Below are 21980 nucleotides of genomic sequence, written 5' to 3' on the forward strand. Positions count from 1 at the left end.
GGTGAGAAAATGAGAGTAGAAGATCAAATAACCTGGGGATAAGAGAAGGCCACACAGTGAACCCAGGTGGGAAGAGACGGAAACTACAAAGCAGGAGACCGACTCAAGGATGCACAAGACTGGGAGGGCGAGGGGGGAGAGGTGTCCCCTTCCTGCTCACCCTGAGATTTCTCCAGAGCTCACTTGTAGTTTCAGTGGCTACCCTTAGATTCAGATGTTGACACTATCATTATCAGGGAGGATTGTGCTGGATAGACAGTTCAAGGCATAAGCCTGATTTATGAAGAGGGGAGGAAGGCACTAGCCTTGTCCATTTAATAAAAGAGAATACTCTGGCGAGGCTTCTTAGCAAACTTCAGTGTATAGAATTTGTATGGTTAGAGAAACCATGTCTTTTCCTTTCTTACAATCTACACTCACTGCAACTACCACCCTGCTTCACATTTTATAAAAAAGAGTTCATATATAGAATTAGTCAAAATAGGCAAACAACACCAATTCTGTAGAGTCACACAATAAAAGTATATCTCTTGTTAACTGTAGTACACTGCACGTTGGCATGCAAAGGCGGGTGGGCTGAGCAGAGGCCTCTGATCCACAGGGTCATTCAGGGACTTAGGCTTCTTCTGTGACTCCATTCTTCTCTAGGTCCTCTGACCTGAGTCCTTTGCATTCACTCTGCTAATGCATGATGGAAGGGAATGGAGGATCGGGTGTGGAAAGATTTACTTTCCAGGAATGGAAGTGATGATTGCCATTCCTGCACATGTATTTCATTGGCCAGAACTAAGTAACATGGCCTTACTTCAAGAAAGGCTAAAACATAGTTCAGCTGTCTGCCCAAAAGGAAAAGGCAGGATGGTCTGGTGAACAACTAGTCAGCGTCTGCCACATAAACAAACAAAAAAAACCCGTTGCCATTGAGTCAATTTTGACTCATAGCAATCCTATAAGACAGAGTAAAACTGCCCCATAGTGTTTCCAGGGAGCGGCTGGGTGGATTCGAACTGCTGACCTTTTGGTTAGCAGCCGCAGCTCTTAACCACTTCACCACCAGGGCTCCATCTGCCGCATATAGGATGCCATTTCTCCCTTTCAATGACCTTCTCAAAATTAAAGTTGCATGTATTACTATTCTAGTAATATACAACAGACATACTATATGTTTTATGTTTATTTAGATGTCATATATTTATACATAAATAATACATTTTATATATTACATTATTATATTTTATTTAATATTTAAATATATTTTTATTCAATAATATACTCTATATATTATTGTGTATATAATTATATTGTCTATTTCTATCACCTTCCTTCCCACAGCAGAAAATGCTCTTTAATTGTGACAACTCTTATTTTATCACGACATCATCATCTTCTCAAATCAACATCTTAGACAGCCACAACCAATCAATAGGAGTCATAATCTGAGATAAAATCTATTTGTTCCAACCCTAGAGTGTAACTCAGCATTACCAAACTGAAACGTATCAAGTCAGCAAGATAAAGACCTGATCATATTCATTGAGCAGACAAATTGTTGGACCAGAAAACTGAACACCACCCCACTCATTCCTTTTCATTCTGGTAAACTGTAGTTAATATTCTGACTTTCGAGCTGTCTCTGGATACCACTTTTTGAAATAAAGGGGAATTTCTACTAATCAGAGCTACTTAAAGAGCCTTCCTGAAAGAATGGCAGCAACAGTCCACCGAAAGCGCAATTCTCTGATGCTCGTACCCAGCTTCAGTCTGGTTCAGGACCTGACACCAAGGCCTGAGGGAATACAGCAGCGAGACTGCCCAGGGTTTTAGGCAGGGTTCAGGCCTGGGGCTCTAGAATTTCTAGAAGTTTATCATATACAGTGCATGCCATATTACTGGTATATTTTTAATAACAGCTCTCTGCATTACATGGCTTTTTCCTTCAAGTCTAAGTCATTGCTAAGCTGTGAGCAGTGGAAGCTCTTGGAGGATGGCCCTGACAGGATGAATTAACTCTAATTGAGTGTTAAGATAGTCCATACTTCCCCTCCCCACCCCAGCCAGTAAATAACAAAGTATTACTGTTCATCCCCTTCTAGCTCCATATTCAAAAAGGAATTACAGTGGCAGACAAATAATAAGCAGGATGCCAATAAGAGGGCCAAAGGTACACTTAAATAAGGAACGCATTTTGAAGTTCCACCCCTGAACAACCCAGATTTCTACCAATTATTCTGCATTTTTCAGATTTACAGTTATAAAAAGTCAAGATCTTAATAATTATTGTTTCATTCAAATATTTGTTAGCTGGTTTTAGACTGGCATTAAATGATCACCAAGTTTGAGCTCAGCAGATGCCCACTCACATGTAATAGGAACATGGTAACCATATTTGCTAGAAATGTTAGTACAGGGACAAAATTTTTCCTTTAAACATTTAGTGTAAAAAAAAAAAATCCAAGTCTTCTATCACTTTGCACATTTCTATTCACAAAAAGCTCAGGTTAGCCACAGTAGGCAAAGAGTATGTCTTCCTCAGTTGTTTCTGCAAGCTCAAAACATCATCTGGCTTCTTGAGAGTGACTTTTACCAAACTTCAAACTATGCAAACTGCACGGTTAATAATGCATGCCACAGAATTGTCTCAAATAAAGAATCAATACACTCCAGCTCCATCTATCTTCATTGCACTCAGCCCGCTCTAGATCTAACAAATGCCCTATTCTTACCCCTGAGGTGCCACTCCTTGGCATCCTAGACAAAAGTTGAGAGACACCATATTGCTTTCAACATCAAGAATCATAGCCTGAAGTTAGTGCACAAAAAGTTAAAGTACTCAAGTTGAAAGGGCCAATTCTGTCAACTCTAACAACACAGCAGCAAGAAGCAAAACCAGTTAACCCACACTAGGTTACTCAATTCAAAGTCACTATATCCAATTCTTATTCAAAGCCTTCATTTTCCTCGATTTTTTGGCCTGCACTGCCCTCTCCCTCTCATCAGTGGTGTTTCTGTACTCAGTCATGCATTGCCTCATATTGGTATTTAACTCTTTCTAATTATAGTATGGGGTGAGGGTGGAATATTCTTTTTTTTATCAGAGGCATTTACTTTCTTCCACAAAGTCACGTAATGATTTCACCTAAAGTACTCATCTTTGTATCATACGCTTTGTGTTAAAATAATTAGTTTGTAGGGATGCCTCCCACTGGGTAAGGTGTGCATAGGTTACAGCTCCCCCCAAAATTGCCAAAGTTAAAATATAAATTGAGGGCTAAGATTGCAACCAGAGAAATTATCTGTAGTAGTGAATAAAAATCATCTGTAAAAAAAAGGGGGCCAGGCTGCAGAAAAGACTGGTAGGATGAGTCCATGAAGGAAAATGGGGAAGATGCACTTTCCAGCTGGGTAGCTCACACCATGGTTACACTCAGTTGAGGAAATAGGGGCTTCAAGAAAGTTAACCCAAGATAGTCTAGCTCCCAAGCCAATTTCCACGATAAAGTTCTCTAAGGGGGAGAAATACAGGACAGCCCAGGAATTCTATGCAGCCTCAAGGGACTCCTTCTCTTAGTTTCCAAGCAGTTCATTCCTTCTTTCTTCTCTATTCCTTCCATCCCATCTTCAGGCTAAAAGAAGGGATTGGGATGAGGGAATAACACAGACAAACAAGTAAACAAACAAGCAAAACAAAACAACAAAACACAAGCTCTTGATGGAGAAGAACATATACCTTTTTTCACTCTCCCATACTAGCTAGGAGAAAACTATTTCCTACATCACACAAGACCAAAGTTTTTGACTCAATTTTCCTAAAATTAATACGTCAATGAAACGATAAACTTCTTGAGGACTAGTACCAACTCAATATAATACTAGTTAGGTTCTACTATACCTATCTGAAAAAAAAGAAAAATAAAACCAACTTTTTCTAAATGATGTGAAGTAATCCTGTGATATTTCCTCTTTGTTGAATAAATAAGAATCATGCTCAATTCATTTATTACTTAAATAAGGACTTAAAGTTGCCTTTTTAATGCTGCATACCAATTACTGTAGGTGTCACTTAGCGTATATTATGTATATGGCTTTTGATTGGACATTTCTGGACAAATTGTAGCCAAGGAAATTGAGGCATATGAAATGACGCTATGAGAAGGAAGGCTAGAAGGTATGCATGGTGTGTGTTTGTGTGTATGTGTGTGTGTGTGCGTGTGTGTATGCCTGTGCTTGTTCATGCATACCAGAGAGAAAACAGGAACAAGACAGAAACAGAGCTAGAACTAGAGCAAGGATGAGAGTGAGAGAGAGACAGAGTGCCTGTAAGCAAAATCTTGAAGAAGATAGTAAAAGCTGTTCTTGGTGGGGGTGGGGGGGACACATTTATAATGTAAAGGATTCACAGCGTGGCTAACTTAGCCCTTTCTTCATTAAAACAAAGTGGAATTCCATGAGGGACATAGCCCCATAGAGAGAAGAAAGACCCAAACTCAAACACCAATGTATAAATAAGTATTTCGACAAGGCAGAGATGGACAATAAAGAGATATGGAAAGACCAGGAAAGTAAAACTTTCTCAAGGAAAGATACAATATTGAAGCCCAAGCTGCTAGCACCACAACTCTACCCTTCATTACCTCATGGATGGGATTTAGTCACCCACGTATGGAGGCTCAGACGGTATTTATTTGATTTGTGTAACTGGGCTGAGTTAATTGGATGCTTATTAAATAGTTAAATCAGCACGTCACATCGTTATTATATGTGTATTAAACCTTTCATTGGTATTTCTGGGTGATTCCTCTTCTGCATAAAAGATGCCAATAATCCTCTCCAGATCCCTTCAAAGACAGGGAACACACTTTAGAGTTTTCTATAACTGTTGCAATGTTCAAAACGGTGTGAAAATTTCTTGAATTTAATAAGCCTAGTTGTGTGATTAAAGCAGGATATACCTCTATTTGCCAAAACAAATATTCTCTAGAAGGGACTAATGGAAAATAACTTTTAAAAAAATTTACTTTTAGTGTAGCTCAAGTTTATTACCAGATACACATAAATAACAGTAAATAAAGTTAGCAACTATCATTAAAAAAACACAAATATGTATATACAAATAAGTATATTAAGATCTTCTACCAGTGCAGGGCAGAGAATAATAAAAAAATAATAATAATCAAGTACTTTGTCAAACATTTTGTACATGTATGGATTTGGTGAATCCTCTAACTATCTGTGAGGTGGAGACCTTATTATCATTCTGATTTTACAAAGGAGGTACCAGACCAGAGTTTCAGTGACTCACTTGCTCAAGTTCTCATGTGCAGTTACTGAGGAACAAAACCAAAGTCTCTTTGATTCTAAAGCCAATGGTCTTGAGGCGGGGCCAAGATGGCGGAGTAGTCAGACGCTTCGTGTGGTCTCTCTTACAACAAAGACCCGAAAAAATAAGTGAATCAATTATATACAACAATCTCACAGCCCTGAACATCAAAGGCAAAGTTGAGGAATAGGACTGAGTGGCAAGGGGAGGGAGAGACAGTTCGGAAGCAGCAAGGAGTTGCCAGATCTGACCTGGCGGGAACTGGCGCCCTGCAGGCAGGATTGGCTGGCGTGCATGGTGAGGCAAGCAGTGGCACTCAGGACGCACTTTCCACATCGGGAGAGACCAAGCAGCAGAGCGTCTACTCAAGCCTCCAGAACCAGTGAAAAGCGGTGCTCAATTGGCAAAAGTACACGTGTCTAACCCACTGCGCAGATCAAAAAACACCCTGTTTGGGAAGAAACTGTCTCCCATTTACCTGCCTCCTTCCCACTCTACACCAGGTTCTGGGCTGGCTTCAGTGATTGCCACGTCCCCTGGGGTGGAAGTAGGACCTGTCAAGTGCCCTGAGCCAATCTCCTGGCCTTGGAGAGGCAACAAATAAACAAAGAGGGAAAAAATAATCTGCCAGCTTCCTTAAGACGGGAACTCAAGGCAAGCACAGCTTCTTTGCCTAGGCACAGGCATAAGGGGTCCATGGACTTTGAATGCATTTCACCCTTGCATAGACCTGTGTGGGTCCATTTCAACAGCTTAGGCACTCATTAGCACAATACAACAGGTTATATACCCGAAGCCTAATTTCAACTGTATCAGCTATATGGTGGAGTGGCAGGTTCGAGACATTTGACACTGCTCTGCCATTAAGCAGAGTCCTCACCTACCCATATAAGGGACCTGGGGACAAGTGGCTCCACCCAAACCACCTAGCCACCTGCAACAGGGGTCCAAGAATAAGTGGCGACTCCCAGTCCTTACAGTCAACAGCATTGGATACCCACAGTCTGGCTGCAAAACTCACCCACCTACACACTCTAAGGAACAGGGACATGCTTTCCTCCCAGACACTTAGGGGCAGCCATCAGCCCCCTGCCTTGCTCAGCATGTGATCCCCCACTGCAGCCAGATACCTGTGCCTACTCCGATCACCTCTGCCAGTCTAGGACTGCAGGTGAGAGCCTGCACCACACACTTGGTAACCGACTACCTGGACACCTGAGCTGAATCCATACCAGAAAAGTAAACGGACTCCTGGGCTCACATACCTAGTAACAGATCTAACCACCTGGTGACAGGATGTTAGAGCTTCAAAGGTGCCAATAATCAAACTAGCTCACATGAGCAGCCTATTTGGGCATATCAAAACAAAACAAGAAGCTAGGACACAGTAAGCAAACATAAAATAAATAAATGTAATAACTTATTGATGGCTTGGAGACAACACTCAATATCAAATCACTTAAAGAGGCAGACCATGATGGCTTCAGCAAGCTCTCAAAACAAAGAATCAAGAAATCTTCTGGAGGAAGAGAACTTCTTGGAATTACCGGAGGTAGAATACAAAAGATTAATATACAGAACTCTTCAAGAGATCAGGAAAGAGATTATTCAAAATGCAGAAAAAGCCAAGGAACACACAAAGCAATAGAGGAACTTAAGAAGATTATAGAAGAGCATAATGACAAATTTAACAGGCTGCAAGAATCCATAGAGAAACAGCAAACAGAAATCCAGAAGATTAACAATAAAATTTCAGAATTAGACAACTCAATAGAAAGTCATAGGAGCAGAATTGAGGCAATGGAAGTCAGAATTAGTGAGATTGAAGATAAAGTACTTGACATCAACTTATTTGAGGAAAAATCAGATAAAAGAATTTAAAAAACTGAAGAAACCCTAAGAGTTATGTGGGATTCTACCAAGAGGAATAACCGACAAGTGATTGGAGTACCAGAACGGGGGGGATAACAGAAAATACAGAGAGAATTGTTGAAGATTCGTTGGTAGGAAACTTTCCTGATATCATGAAAGATGAGATGATATCTATCCAAGATGCTCATCAAACCCCACACAAAGGAGATCCCAAAAGAAAGTCACAAAGACATATTATAATCAAACTTGCCAAAACCAAAGATGCAGAATTTTAAGAGCAGCTAGGGAAAAACGAAAAGTCATCTACAAAGGAGAGTCAAAAGACCAAGCTCAGACTACTCAGCAGAAACCATGCAGGCAAGAAGGCAATGGGATGACATATATAAAGCCTCGAAAGAAAAAAAACTGCCAGCCAAGACTTATATATCCAGCAAAACTGTCTCTCAAATATGATGGTGAAATTAGGGCATTTCCAGATAAACAAATGTTTAGGGAATTTGCAAAAACCAAACCAAAATTGCAGAGATACTAAAAGGAGTTCTTCAGTTAGAAAATCAATAACATTAGGTAACAACCCAAGACTAGAACACAGGACAGAGCAACCAGATATCAACCCAGATAGGAGAGTCACAAAAATAAATCAAAGCTAAAACACTGAAAATAGGAAAACAGAGATGTCAATATGTAAAAGATGACAACAATTAAAACAAAAAAGAAGGACTAAAAAAACATAGTCACAGATCTTCCGTATGGAGAGGGAGTCAAGGTGATATAAAAAAATAAAAGATTAGTTTAAACATAGAAAAATAGGGGTAGATATTAAGGTAACCACAAAGGAAACTAACAATCCTACACATCAAACTAAAAAACTAGAAAAACATAAAGACTCAGCAAATACAAAATCAACAACAATGAAAAAGATGAAAATACATCAAGAAAAGTGACTCAGCACAGAAAATTAAGTGGAACAAAGAAACTGTCAACAACACAGAAAAAAATACATCAAAATGACAGCACTAAACTCATCCCTATCAATAATTACGCTGAATGTAAATGGACAAAACCAATGGTCTCAAGCATTACGTGACAGGAATCTATGTTGTTTTCCCTTTACTCATTGAAACTTTAGAAGATACACAGCGTGTGAAGGAGTAATTGCTAAACCAAAACCAAACCAGTAGCCTTCTACTCGATTCCAGCTCATGGTGAGCCATGTGTGCGAGAGTAGCACCACACTCCCAAGGGTTTTCAGGCTGTGACCTTTCGGAAGCCAATAGCCAGGACTGTCTTCCAAAGCCTCTCTGAGTGGATCCAAACCTCAACCTTTTGGTAGGAAGTAAAGTACTTAACAGTTTGTGCCACCCAAGAACTCAGAGTAACTGCTACCCGAGGTTAATTCCATGCAGAGTAATCTGAAACTGATTTCAAAAGACATCATGGTTATAATGGTGCCATTATGTGGGGCTACCTTTCAAACTAATTCCGCGTATCCATAACTTCATGTTTATACAGGTTTAGCCAAGTCAAAATGGTGCCTCATTTAACTGTGAATTTGCAACTTATGCAAAAACCCCACATCCTGCAAGAGTTGCATGGAAATGCAATGATCAAAAAAAACTGTAATAGCTAGAATACACAAATTACATTTTACTTAGGCCTACCACATTTCTTGCGTACATTTCTTTAGCAGCTGTTGTTTAGAAAGTGCTAGCGGTCACAATGAAAAAATGTAGCAGCTCGATCATATTAACATAAATATTTTTACCTGAATAATTCCTGCTGTTCTTTTGAAACTAAAATTTATTCACATATTGTCCTCCTTGGAGTTTCCCAAAATCTTGCTAGCTTTTTTTTTAAAGGCAGAGAACAACTGTGTGTACTGGGGCTGAACCAAGTACTATTTCCAAGCAACATTTTTATTTTTCCAGTGCACACTAGACTAACAGGAAGGATAATGGTACTGAATATAGAATCGATGTGTATTCAAATTGAAGCTGTTTATTTTGCTTTTAAAACATATCCCCTAAAAATAGTCTGAATTGTGATATCCACAATGTATTGCTAATAGTACCAAATGATTAATGGCTTGGCTTTGTGCTTTCTATAAAGACTGATTTCATATAACTTGGGCAAGGAGGGCCATACCATACTGATTTAATCAGTCTGCTTCTCTGTCCTTGATGGAGGATACGTAGAGGGGTATTATTAGTATAGCAACAGCAATGAGGAGCGAGAGCTCTGTGGTACGATGCTCTGGGTTCAAATTCCAGCTCTGCCCCTTCCTAACCACGTAAAGCCTTTGAACTGCTAAACTTCAAGGTTCTTAACAATAAGTAGGATAATATTAACAACCTCGTAAACAGGGCCATTGCACCGCACCACACCAAGTGGTGCCATGCATATCATAGTTTATTTAAATGGAAACTTCTGGATTTGTGCAGTGAAAACCTGAATGTGGTGGGGCTGCCCTGGGTGGTGGGATTCAATGTGATTATGTTAAAGGAATTCTTGGGAGCTGCCAAAAGTGCACTCAGCTGCTACCTGAAAGGTTGGAGGCTGAATCCACCCAGAGGCGTCTTGGAAGACAGGCTTGGTGATCTATTTCCAAAAAATTAGCCATTGAAAACACTTTGGAGCACAGTTCTACTTAGACACACATGGGGCCACCATGAGTCAGATTCAACTCAACAACGACTGGTAAACGGTATGTTTGTAAAACTCCTGGCTGAGCCCCTAGCACATAGCAAGCCCCCAGTGAATGCTACTTCCTTTTTTATTTCTACCTTAATGTATATCATTTATGGTCTCTATCTTCACATTCCATTTTTAAAAAGACTTAAGAAAAGTACTATATACCACATTCCATGTGATTTTCTTATCAAGGGAGCAATAAGATTTTGTAACTTTTCTGAGTCAAGCACTCTTTAGTTCTGTTCTATCTTTTCAAAGGTACAATCTGTCTTTGCAAACTTCAGTGTGTTTCTAGGGTATACCATGTCTGTGAAGAGGTCTCAGGAACTTAGGATATCCTCAAAGATGCCATATAAAGATTTCCCCAAACCCCAATATAATATTGCATTTACAGAGATGGGTTCTGGAGCCATACTGGGTCAATTTCCAGCTCTCTCCATTTCTCACTGTATGATTTTTGCAAGTTTATTAATCTCTCACGCCTTGGTTTTCTCATTGGTATATTGAGGATAATAATTTTTATTACATAGTACTGTTGGGGTAGATGGGGAAGATACTGCATAGCAAAGTGTTTAGCACAAGTCCAGCTCTTAGTTGGTACTCAACAAATCACTGCTACATTATTACTCACTGGTAGTTTGCATCTCTCGGACACTGGCAGAGGGATGGCAGAATAAGGAGCCGTGTAAGCTGCAAGCCACGCCACAGCAATGTTACCCAATGAACTCAGCAGAGCTCCGAATTCTTAGAAAGATAATCAACAAGGCATTATTCTAGCTCTATCTTTGCTACTGTGGAGATCTGTTCAGCATACTTATTTTGCAAACCTCAGCTGCTTCATCTATAAAGTGAGGCAATTAGACTTGGAGATGTGTAAAGAGGTCTCTTCACACACATGATTATCTGATTTAAATGTTTGTAAAATACACAGGGAGTCCCTGGGTGGTGCAAACAGTTAACACAATCAGTTGCTAACCAAAAGTTTGGAGGTTTGAGTCCATCCAGCAGAGCCTCAGAAGAAAGGTCTGGTGATCTATTTCCGAAAAATCAGCCTTTGGAAACTCTATACAGCAGATTTTAGTTTGACACACATGGGGTTGTTATGTGCCTGAATCAACTCAATGGCAACTATTGTTTTTGTCGTTGTTGTTTTTTAATAAGCAGAATTTTTGTTTGAATTTTTCTCGTTTAACTTCTCCCTTTGGAGTTTGGATGTTAAACCTGTGACCATACTCACATGAACATACCCCATGCTCACAGCACATTTTTCTGATGGATCAAGCTGTTCTTTTTACTGAGCTCGGATGAGGCCTCAGAATCCTATTCGGTACAGTATTCCAGTGTATTGAGCTACCATCAATCCTCCTATGTTTTGATTTAAAGAACATGACCTATTTGCCTCCTATGTTTTGATTCCACCACTAGTCTTGTCAGTTTGTTGTACTGTGGTGGTTTGTGTACTGCTGTGATGCTGGAAGCTATGCCACCAGTATATCAAATACCAGCAGGGTAACCCATGGTAGACAAGTTTCAGCAGAGCTGCCAGACTAAGACAGACTAGAAAGAAGGACCTGGCTATCTACTTCTGAAAATATTGGCCAGTGAAAACCTTATGAATAGCAGCGGAACATTGTCTGATATAGTGCCATAAGATGAGCCCCTCAGGTTGGAAGGCACTCAAAATACGACTGAGGAAGAGCTGCCTCCTCAAAGCAGAGTCGACCTTAATGACATGGATGGAGTCAAGCTTTCAGGACCTTCATTTGCTGATGTGGCATGACTCAAAATGAGAAGAAACAGCTGTACACAGCCATTTATAATCGGAATGTGGGAAGTACGAAGTATGAATCTAGGAAAATTAGAAATTGTCAAAAATGAAACAGAACGCATAAAGATCAACATTCTAGGTATTAGTAAGCTGAAATGGACTGGTATTGGCCATTTTGAACCACATTATCATACGGTCTACTATATTGGGAATGACAAATTGAAGAGGAATGGCATCACATTCATTGTCAAAAAGAAAATTTCAACATCTATCCTGAAGTATAACACTGTCAGTGATAATATTCATACCCCTACAAGGAAGACCAGTTAATATTATTCAAATTTACGTACTGTCTTAGTTACCTAGTGCTGCTACAAAAGAAATACCACAAGTGGATGGGTTTAACAAGCAGAAGTTTATTCTCTCACAGTCTAGGAGGCTAGAGGTCCGAATACAGGGCACCAGCTCCAGGGGAAGGCTTTCTCTCTCTGTTGCTCTGTGGGAAGGTCTGTGTCTTCAATCTTCCTCTGGTCTAGGAGCTTCTCAGCACAGGGACCCCGGGTCCAAAGGATGCACTCTGCTCCCAGCACTACTTTCTTGGTGGTATGAAGTCCCTCTCATCTCTGCTCTACTCTCTCTTATATATTTCCAAAGAGATTGACTCAAGATATAACCTAATTCTGTAGACTGAATCCTGTCTCATTAACATAACTGCTACTAATCCTGCCTCATTAGCATCATGCAGGTTAGGATTTACAACACTTAGAATAACCACATCAGATCACAAAATGGTCGACAGCCACAGAATACTGGGAATCATGGCCTAGCTGAGTTGACACACATTTTTTGGGGGGACTTAATTCAATCCATAACATGCAGAAGCCACTAATGCCAAAGATGAAGAAATTGAAGACTTTATCAACTTCTGCAGTCTGAAATTGATCAAACATGTACTCAAGATGCATTGATAACTACTGGTGATTGAAATGTGAAACTTGGAAACAAAGAAGGACTGGTACTTGAAAAATATGGCCTTGGTGATAAAAACAAACCTGGAGATCACATGATAAAAATCTGCAACATCAATGACTTATTCATTGCAAATACATTTTTTTAACAACATAAATGGTGTATGGAGACTATACACGTGGACCTCACCAGATGGAATATACAGGAATCAAAATGACTACATCTGTAGAAAGACATGATGGAGAAGCTCGATAGCATCAGTCAGAACAAGGTCAGCATTCACTGCAGAACAGACCATCAATTGCTCATATGCGAGTTCGTGTTGAAGCTGAAGAAAACTGAAACAAGCCTATGAGAGCCAAAGTAGGATCTTGAGTTTATCCCACCTGAATTTAGAGATCATCTCAAGAATAGATTTGACGTATTGGACACTAATGACGGAAGACCAGATGAGCTGTGGGATGAGTTAAAGGACATACACAAAGAAAGCAAAAGGTAGTTAAAAAGACAGGAAAGAAAGAAAAGACCAAAACAGATGTCAGAAGAGATTCTGAAACTTCCTCTTGAAATGTAGAGCAGCTAAGGCAAATGGAAGAAATGATGAAGTAAAAGAGCTGAAGAGAAGATTTCAAAGGGGGGGAAGGGCTGGAGAAGACAAATAAAGTATTATAATGAAATGTGCAAAGACCTAGAGTTAGAAAACCAAAAGGGAAGAACATGCTTGGCATTTCTCAAGCTGAAAGAACTGAAGAAAAAAATTCAAGCCTTGAGTTTCAATATTGAAGGATTGTATGGGCAAAATATTGAAAGATGTAGGAAACATCAAAAGAAGATAGAAGGCATACACAAGTCACCGTACCAAAAAGAAATGGTCAACATTCAAACAGTTCAAGAGATAGCATATGATCAAGAATCGATGATACTGAAGGAAGAAGTCCAAGCTTCACTAATGACATTGGTGAAAAACAAGGCTCTAGGAATTTACCACATACCAGTTGAGATGTTTCAACAAATAGATGCGATGCTGGAATCACTCACTTCTGTATGTCAAGAAATTTGGAAGACAGCTACCTGGCCAATTGACTGGAAGAGGTCCGTATATGTGCCCATTCCAAAGTAAGACAATCCAACAGAATTCAAACATTATTGAATATCATTAATAGCACACATAAGTAAAATTTTGCTAAAGATAATTTTCAAATGGTTGTAGCAGCACATTGACAGGGAACAGACAGAAATTCAAGCCAAATTCAGAAGAGGATGTGGAAAGAGGGATACCATTGCTGACGTCAGATGGATCTTGGCTGAAAGCAGAGAATACAGAAAGATGTTTACCTGTGTTTTATTGACTATGCAAAGGCTTTCAACTGTGTAGATCATAACAAATTATGGATAACATTGCAAAGAATGGGAATTTCAGAACACTTAATTGTGCTCATGCAGAACCTGTACATAGACCAAGAGGCAGCAGCTTGAACAGAACAAGGGGATACTGCATGGTTTAAAACCAGGAAAGGTGTGAGTCATGGTTGTATCCTTCCACCTACTTATTCAATCTGTATGCTGAGCAAATAATCCAAGAAACTGGACTTATGAAGAAGAACACAGCATGAGGATTGGAGGAAGACTCATTAATAACCTGCAATATGCAGATGACACAACCTTGCTTGCTGAAAGTGAAGAGAACTTGAAGCACTTACTGATGAAGATCAAAGACTACAGCCTTCAGTATACATTATACCTCAACATAAAGAAAACAAAAATCGTCACAACTGAACCAATAAGCAACTTCATGATAAATGGAGAAAATATTGAAGTTGTCAAGGATTTCATTTTACTTGCGTCCACAATCAATGCCCATGGAAGTTGCAGTCAAGAAATCAAACGACAGATTGCACTGGGAAAATCTGCTGCAAAAGACCTCTTTAAAGTGTTGAAAAGCAAAGATGTCACTTTGAGGACTAAGGTGTGACTGACCCAAGCCAGGGTATTTTCAATCAGCCTCACATGCATGTGAAAGCTGGAAAATGAATAAAAAAGATCCAGGAAGGATTGATGTCTTTGAATTATGGTGTTGGCAAAGAATATTGAATATATCATAGACTGCTAGAAAAATTAACAAGTCTGTCTTGGAAGTATAGCCAGAGTGATCCTTGGAAGCAAGGATGGTGAGACTTCATCTCACGTACTTTGGACGTGTTATTAGGAGGGACCAGTCCCTGGAGAAGGATATCATGCTTGGTAAAGTAGAGGATCAGAGAAAAAGAGGAGGACCCTCAATGAGGTGGATTGACACAGTGGCTGCGACAATGGGCTAAAACATAACAACGATTGTGACGATGGCATAGGAGCGGGCATTGTTTTATTCTTTTGCACATAGGTCACTATGAGCTGGAACCAACTTTGTAGCACCTACAACAATACGTTTTGATTTGAAGAGTATGACATACTTGCCATCTCTGTTTTAAAACATCTTAAATACTTAAGACTATCTTCTGCTATAGGAGCCCTAGTGGTGCAGTAGCTAAGAACTTGGCTGTTAACCAACAGGTTGGCAGTTCGAATCCACCAGCTGCTCCTTGGAAGCCGTAGGGGGCAGTTCTACTCTATCCTATAGGGTCACTATGAGTCAGAATCGACTAGAAGGCAATGGGTTTGTTTTTTTGGTTTGAGGCGAGAATGGAGGGGGAGGATGTGGAAAGTGAGGGAAGGGCCCAGGGAGGCAGCAAGTGGAGAACCTGGAAGACCACTTAGAAAGCTGGCCCAAAGGAGAAAATATGGTGCTGAGTATAAGCAAGGCCATTTCACTAATGGAAAAAATTTGCAATCAAGAGCAACTCATCATTTTAGTTTAAAGATTATAGCAAACTCTCTTTTGAAAGAAATCTTGAAACCCTTTCACCACCTGTTTTCCTATTTGTGTTGATTTGCTCAAACATTTACTGAGTACCTGCATACAAAGAAAAGGCGGGTGGGTCACAATTCTGGGTAACAATGAATAAGTCAGCTCCTGATCTACAGTGAAAAAGTGTTAACCATTAAGATAAAGGTTGTGGTAGCAAACTAAGTGAGAATATATCGTATTCATCTACAGATGATTGAGAGGCAATTAAACTATCCTTACTCTAAGTATTTCAAGAGTCATGTCAGATTTTAACCTTATTTTACGTTGGTTTTAATACTTCAGCTGACTCTGATGTGAGTAGGTGGATGGGGGATTTGTGTGTTTAATTGTGGCTATTCGTTTTTTTTTAAATGTCACGAGCTATAGTGAAACATATCAGTAAGCTATTTTTTCATAACCATAGGAATTTCTCCCAAGAAGAAACAGTCATGGATAATCAAATTTACACAGAAATTTCCCAAATTCTAACTCTTCAGTTGCCAGTTTGATGACCTTTACCATATCCATGTATCATTGAGGTTATTATTAACATTTTTTGGCAAATCAGATCATAACTTCTTTTTTTAATCTCTGTTCAAAATGGAAAATCCATTTAACTAGCCATAAATAGAAGGTAACTTTAAAAATAAAATTTGAGGAATTCAACATAATGCAGTTCAATTCTAGTTAAATATTCTTGGCTGCTACAGAGACAAACCTGAGGTCTCTAAGCTTTGGTTAAAAAGGGAAATTCTTAAGTTTTAGAGAGGCATTCAAGTCTAGCATCAAACTGACCTTCCCTGTCAGAAGGAGTTGGCAAACTACAAACTGTTGGGTCAAATCTGGCCCGGGTGTTTTTATAAAGAATTAAGAATAATTGTTACATTCTTAAATGTTTGGGAAAAAATAAAAAGAAGAATATTTCATAACATGTAAAAATTCCATGGAATTCCAATTACAGTGTCCATAAATAAAGTTTTGTTTGGAGCCACATCCATCACTTCTGTATTACCTATGGCTGCTTGTATTGCCTCTGGCTGCTTCCACGCCACAATGGCAGAGTTGACTAGCAGAGACAGACCATATGGCCCACAAAACCTAAGATATTTACTATCTGATCCTTGACAGAAGTTTGCCACTCTCTCGTTATATGCTCCATAGTTATTTAATGCTACTTCAGGTGTTCAACCTAAAATCATCTTTTGTACCACCTGTGGTATATATGGAGCTCCCGTATTCTGGAAAATTCTGCTCTGTGAATGAGCATAGCTAAAGACTGGGGTTCTTGATTCCACAACAAAGAAATAAAGCTTCAGAGGAGGGTTTATCCTTCTAGGAAATGACGATATCAAAAGTGAAAATAGAAGAATATTGTACAGTAATACATAAAACACAGCCAAATTTCTAGCTCTTATGTATACAGCTCAAGCCTGGAAAGTCAACAAAAGTAATTTGGTAGCTGTTTGCTCCTGCTTGTAGCAACCCAAGATACAAGGAAAGGCTATTTATCTACTTGTGATGACATTTCTTTTCCCCTGCACGTAAACATTAAAATCTCTTCTAATAAACAGTGTGATTACATGGTCCAGTTTCACTGAGCTTCTATAGTTAGTTTCACTTAACACACTTACCACAGCTAATGAGAACTATTCATGCACACCCAGAGATTAAGAGCTAGGGTCCAATTCTCAAAAGGAGAGGAAGGAGAGAAATGATTAGCAGGCTCAGTCTGAACCAACAAGACTTCAGCCACTAAGCTCATTTAAAACTCAACATACTAAGGAAGCAAAGCGAGGAAATGACAGACTGGAGAAGCTCATCATGAAGGCATCCCCCATGAAAACAAGACTGTTAATTGTTATGTAAAAGCAGTCAGGGGCATAATTTGTGACTAATTTGTCAAAGGCAGGCCCAGAAAATACAGCTGAGTCACTTCTGGCTGGTTCTGGGGAAAGGGATACTCTTCTCTCCTGTGCTGTGGTTCTGAAACCTGGCTGTGTATGTGAATCCCCTGCAGGGCTTTTAAAAGCCTGTTTCCCAGGTGCCACAGCAGACCAAGTAAACCAGCATGAAGGGGCCGGGTAAAACTCTCCAGGTGATTCCAATACTCTGCCACAGCCACAGTTGGGAACAAGAGCTCTCCTACTGTGTTACCTGTTGCCCACAGATGTTAAATGGGCTCATTTAACACCAGAAACTGGGTTGGCCAACTGCAGAGGAGGTGGAGTGAATACAGGAAACCTAGTAAGATGTTGATTCGTAAAGCTAATGGTTTTTGTGTGTCTTTGGTAATACTAAAAACTCAACTTGAGGCGTCTGGTGTCTGTCTAAAAATCGAAAATAAATGGAATTGTAAAAAGTTCACTCATCAAATGAGTCTGTTTTCTTTCTGTGATTTAACTTACTATTATTATTTTTAATTAAAAGATATTGTACTGGGCTTCCTTGAGTTTCGGAGCCCTGGTGGCACAGTGGTTAAGAGCTTGTACACCAGCTGTTCCTTGGAAACCCTACGGGGCAGTTCTACTCTGTCCTGTGGAGTCGCTATGAGTCGGAATCAACTCGGTATCAGTGGGTTTGGATTCAGGTTTTTCCTTGAGTTCTATCCTTAGCTAAACTTTTGGGAAACACTCATACACAGTTCGTTACCACACCCTTTATCTTAATGGTTAACACGTCTTTACTGCAGAGCAGGAGCTGACTTATTGCTACCCAAAACTGTGATCCTCCCTTTTCTTTGCATGGACTTATTCGTTTATGGTGATGATAGCTCTGCTAAAGTATATTGGACATGATACTGAATGTACTCTGATATAAAAATCAAACCTGGTATTCAAGTCTATTGACATACTGGTTTTGCTACTGGGTATAGAGACATCCAAACAATATTTCTTCCACCACCCATCTCAGGTCCCCCCACTCCCACCCACACCTTAATCATCCATGCATTAATCAACTATTTTATTGCCTAGAAATTTCTTAAAAGGACAGTCAAGGGTGGAACATCAGTTGTTGGCATATGACAGTTACCCAATCATCCAGTAACAACTCTTCAGTTTACGCATTGAGATTATGCCTTAGAAAATTAATTTTGAGTACTCTGAATTAAGCCCCAAATTGACTCAAGCCCAACTTTCTTCTGAAAACTCAGTTCATCTTTCTAGGAAATTATCTAACTCCATAAAACTTCATTTATTAGAATTCCAGCTAGTGAGAATATTTGTCAAATGAAATTTGGAGGGAGGATTTTTTAATATGTTGAAGTTCAATTATTCTCTCTTTTTTCATGGCCAACCAAATACTGTTACCCAATCCCTCTCTTGACCAATGGGGACCGGATTTCCTAGATGTCTGGAGACTTTATCAGGCAAGATCTAGCAATGGAATGGTATGAGCCAGTCTTCCCAGAGGATATGATATTTGCATGTACTGAGCACTGTATATACAAAATGCCAGACATGCTGTACTAAAAGCTCCACACAAATCCATGAGGTAGACAGTATTATCCCTGATTACAGATGAAAAATCTGGGGCTCAGAAAGGCCACCTAATATATCCCACATTACACTTTAATCAGTGGCAGCTTTGGCAGTCAGACCCAAGGTTGCATGACTCTAAAGCTCGTGCTCTCAATTTCTACTTAATATTGCCAACTTGAACTACTCAAGCCAATCAGGCAGCCCTTTGGGGGACCAGTGGAAGAACCCACAATGGCCGCATTCCCAGCACAAGTGTGTATGCAAAACTGCCGTCCATCTGCCACAATGCTACAGTGTATTGATGCCATTCTAGAAAAGAGACCAAAGGCCATTTGGGCAACCTCTCAGCGATGCACCACTTTATTTGTTAATCTAACCAATCTGTCTTTTTCTTGGGAAGGAGGCACCTGACTGGGCAGCTGGTCTCCCTATCTTATTGCAGAGTATGAGTGAAGACAATTGCTTCTGCTGGAAGCACATACATGAACTGGCTAAGGCCTTTGAGGTATACAGTTTTAAAATTATGGAAATATATTTAATTAATTGCCTGTAATATGGAAAACATTTTAGGGGATGCTGACAATGATGTTCTGTCTTCAGTAATATTCCCCATGGGAGTAATTCCCACATATCAGTCCAAGGTCTGGCTGTGTCCAAATCACCTAAGATGTTAATCAAAAATACAGATTCCTAAATTTCAAGCAAGACAAACTGAATCAGACGATCCAGGGGTGATGATGTGGAAAGTGTGTTTCAAACAAAGTCCTGGGTGATGGTAGTGTACAGCTAGAATTAGGAACTAATTCACTAAGTTGAGTGAATGGGGACAATTGCCTCAGGCCAATTCACTCACCTTTTCAATAAATAAATATATACATACCTAGAGTTTCCAAGGAGTGGCTGGTGGATTTGAACAGCCGACCTTCTGGTTAGCAGCCAAGCTCTTAACCACTGCACCACCAGGGCTTCATATACATACATATACATGTACATATATACATATTTACACATATATACATATATATATATAGAGAGAGAGACATAATACTATGTGCCAACCACTAGTCACAGAATGAGCTGTGAACGGGGCTGAATAAGTATGTCATGAAAAGTTTGCAATCTTGTGAGGGGAGATTGGCAGTAAGCAAGCAAACAGATGCATTAATAAAACAATTTCAGACTGTGGAAGTACAGGATGGTAAAGAGGAAAGGCACGGAGGGAGGTGTGCCAAGCAATAAATCAGGGAGGTGGGGATTTTGTAGCAAGACCCAACCTATTGCCGTCGAGTCGATTCCAACTCATAGCGACCCTATAGTAGAACTGCCCCATAGGATTTCCAAGGAGCGGCTGGTGGATTGGAACTGCCAGCCTTTTGGTTAGTAGCGGAATGCTTAACCACTGCGCCACCAGGGATCCTGTAGCAAGGCAGAGGGTGCAAAAGGAGGTCCCCCTCTTACCCAAATGGTGCTAAAAAATCAATAGCCGAGACTTAACTATACAGCTAGTTTCTGATTTCATATCCATAGTTATTAGGACAGATCGTTTAATATCACACACTTGCAGCAAAGGCAATGGGTCAGGAATGACCAGTCTAGAATCAGCACTGGGATGCCCTTGGCCTCTTTTTCTGGCCTCTTATCTCTCTGACTGTGGGGCTCACCCTTCCTCCACCCTCGCCCCCCAAATCACAAGGCCAGCTCTGAGTTCTCCCATCACAAGGGAGCCAAGATATCTCTTCCCTGATCTGGGGAGAATTGGTATTTGAACCGAATTCTCTCTGGTTGAAATGTTCATGCACTCTCTAAAATATGATGAGGTAAAATGTAGTAAAGGGTTATTTTTTATTTTAGGGGGGTGGTGGTATGAGGAGGGCTGGCACCATGGAATTGGAAAGACAGAACATCAAGGACAACTCTTGGTCCATGTGCTTAGCCCCATTTCTATTCACACCTATTCACTTTAAACTGATCTTAACTGAATAAAATGTCACTGTTAGAAGACACAATGCAATTTGTCTCAGGCTTACCCTGCCTCTCTGATTCTGTCTACTTTCTTCACTGGAACCTTCCCAGAAGAGCAAAAAGGGAATTATTCTTGTTTGTTCTACGTCTTATTTTCCCACTTGTGAGTAAAGTTCCAGACAGATGATTTCTATAGCCAGAGGAATGATGGTCTTTACACAGTTTGCAACTGGAAGGATGAGGAGAAATAAGGATGACGAAAATAGGTGAAAACAGAAACCCTGGTGGTGTAGCCGTTAAGAACTACAGCTGCTAACCAAAAGGTCAGCAGTTCAAATCCATCAGGCGCCTCCTTGGAAACTCTATGGGGCAGCTCTACCTTGGCCTATAGGGTCACTAGCAGTCAGAATAGACTTGATGGCAATGGCTTTGGCTTTTTTTTTTATGGTGGGTGAAAAGAGCCCTGGTGGTACAGTGGTTAAAGCGCTCAACTGCTAACCTAAAGGTCGGTGGTTCCAACCCACCAGCTGCTCCACAGGAGAAGGCTGTGGCAGTCTGCTTCTGTAAAGATCACAGCCTTGGAAACCCTATGGGGCAGTTCTACTCTGTCCTATAGGACTCTACGGCAGTGAATTTAAGGTAGCCGAAGGTGCAGGAGAATGGATTATCACAAGTGCATGAGTGAGAACGGATATTAAAAGCCATTTTTTCCTGTGTGTCCCAAAGTGTGAGGCAATGGCCATCCACCAAATTATGTTAGATGTTACAAATATAAAGTGGATTTTTAACAACACTGGGTCTCCAGAACATTCTCACCACAATTACTTTGTTTTCAATATTCCATCAACCTATCTGATTACATTAAAGACAAAGTCTCAGTTTGTTGCTAGCATTTTTTTTACACCTTACATTCCTTGTTAATCTCCCATATAAATGAGAGAGAGAGAATGTTAGTTTACACTACACTCAGAACCTACAGTGGGCAACAGTATCTAGCTAGAATTATATATATATAATCTATATTATATTTAGAATTAT

At 40.0% G+C, this 21980-nt stretch overlaps 1 protein-coding gene across 4 annotated transcripts in view; it reads right to left on the minus strand.

Moving 5' to 3' along the window:
• The window catches only part of TENM2 (teneurin transmembrane protein 2), a 1072759-nt gene that overhangs the window by 596447 nt on the left and 454332 nt on the right, over positions 1 to 21980 (minus strand). Inside the window, exon 4 of one of the 4 annotated variants that reach the window (XM_012560116.1) lies at positions 14571 to 14589. The exons of the other annotated variants lie outside the window; for them this stretch is intronic. Within the exon in view, the coding sequence (XP_012415570.1) occupies positions 14571 to 14589 (19 nt within the window). The remainder of the gene's footprint in view (positions 1 to 14570; positions 14590 to 21980) is intronic. 4 annotated transcript variants of the gene reach the window in all.

This window comes from Trichechus manatus, unplaced genomic scaffold, assembly GCF_000243295.1.
Source record: "Trichechus manatus latirostris isolate Lorelei unplaced genomic scaffold, TriManLat1.0 scaffold00011, whole genome shotgun sequence".
Lineage (NCBI taxonomy): Eukaryota > Metazoa > Chordata > Mammalia > Sirenia > Trichechidae > Trichechus > Trichechus manatus.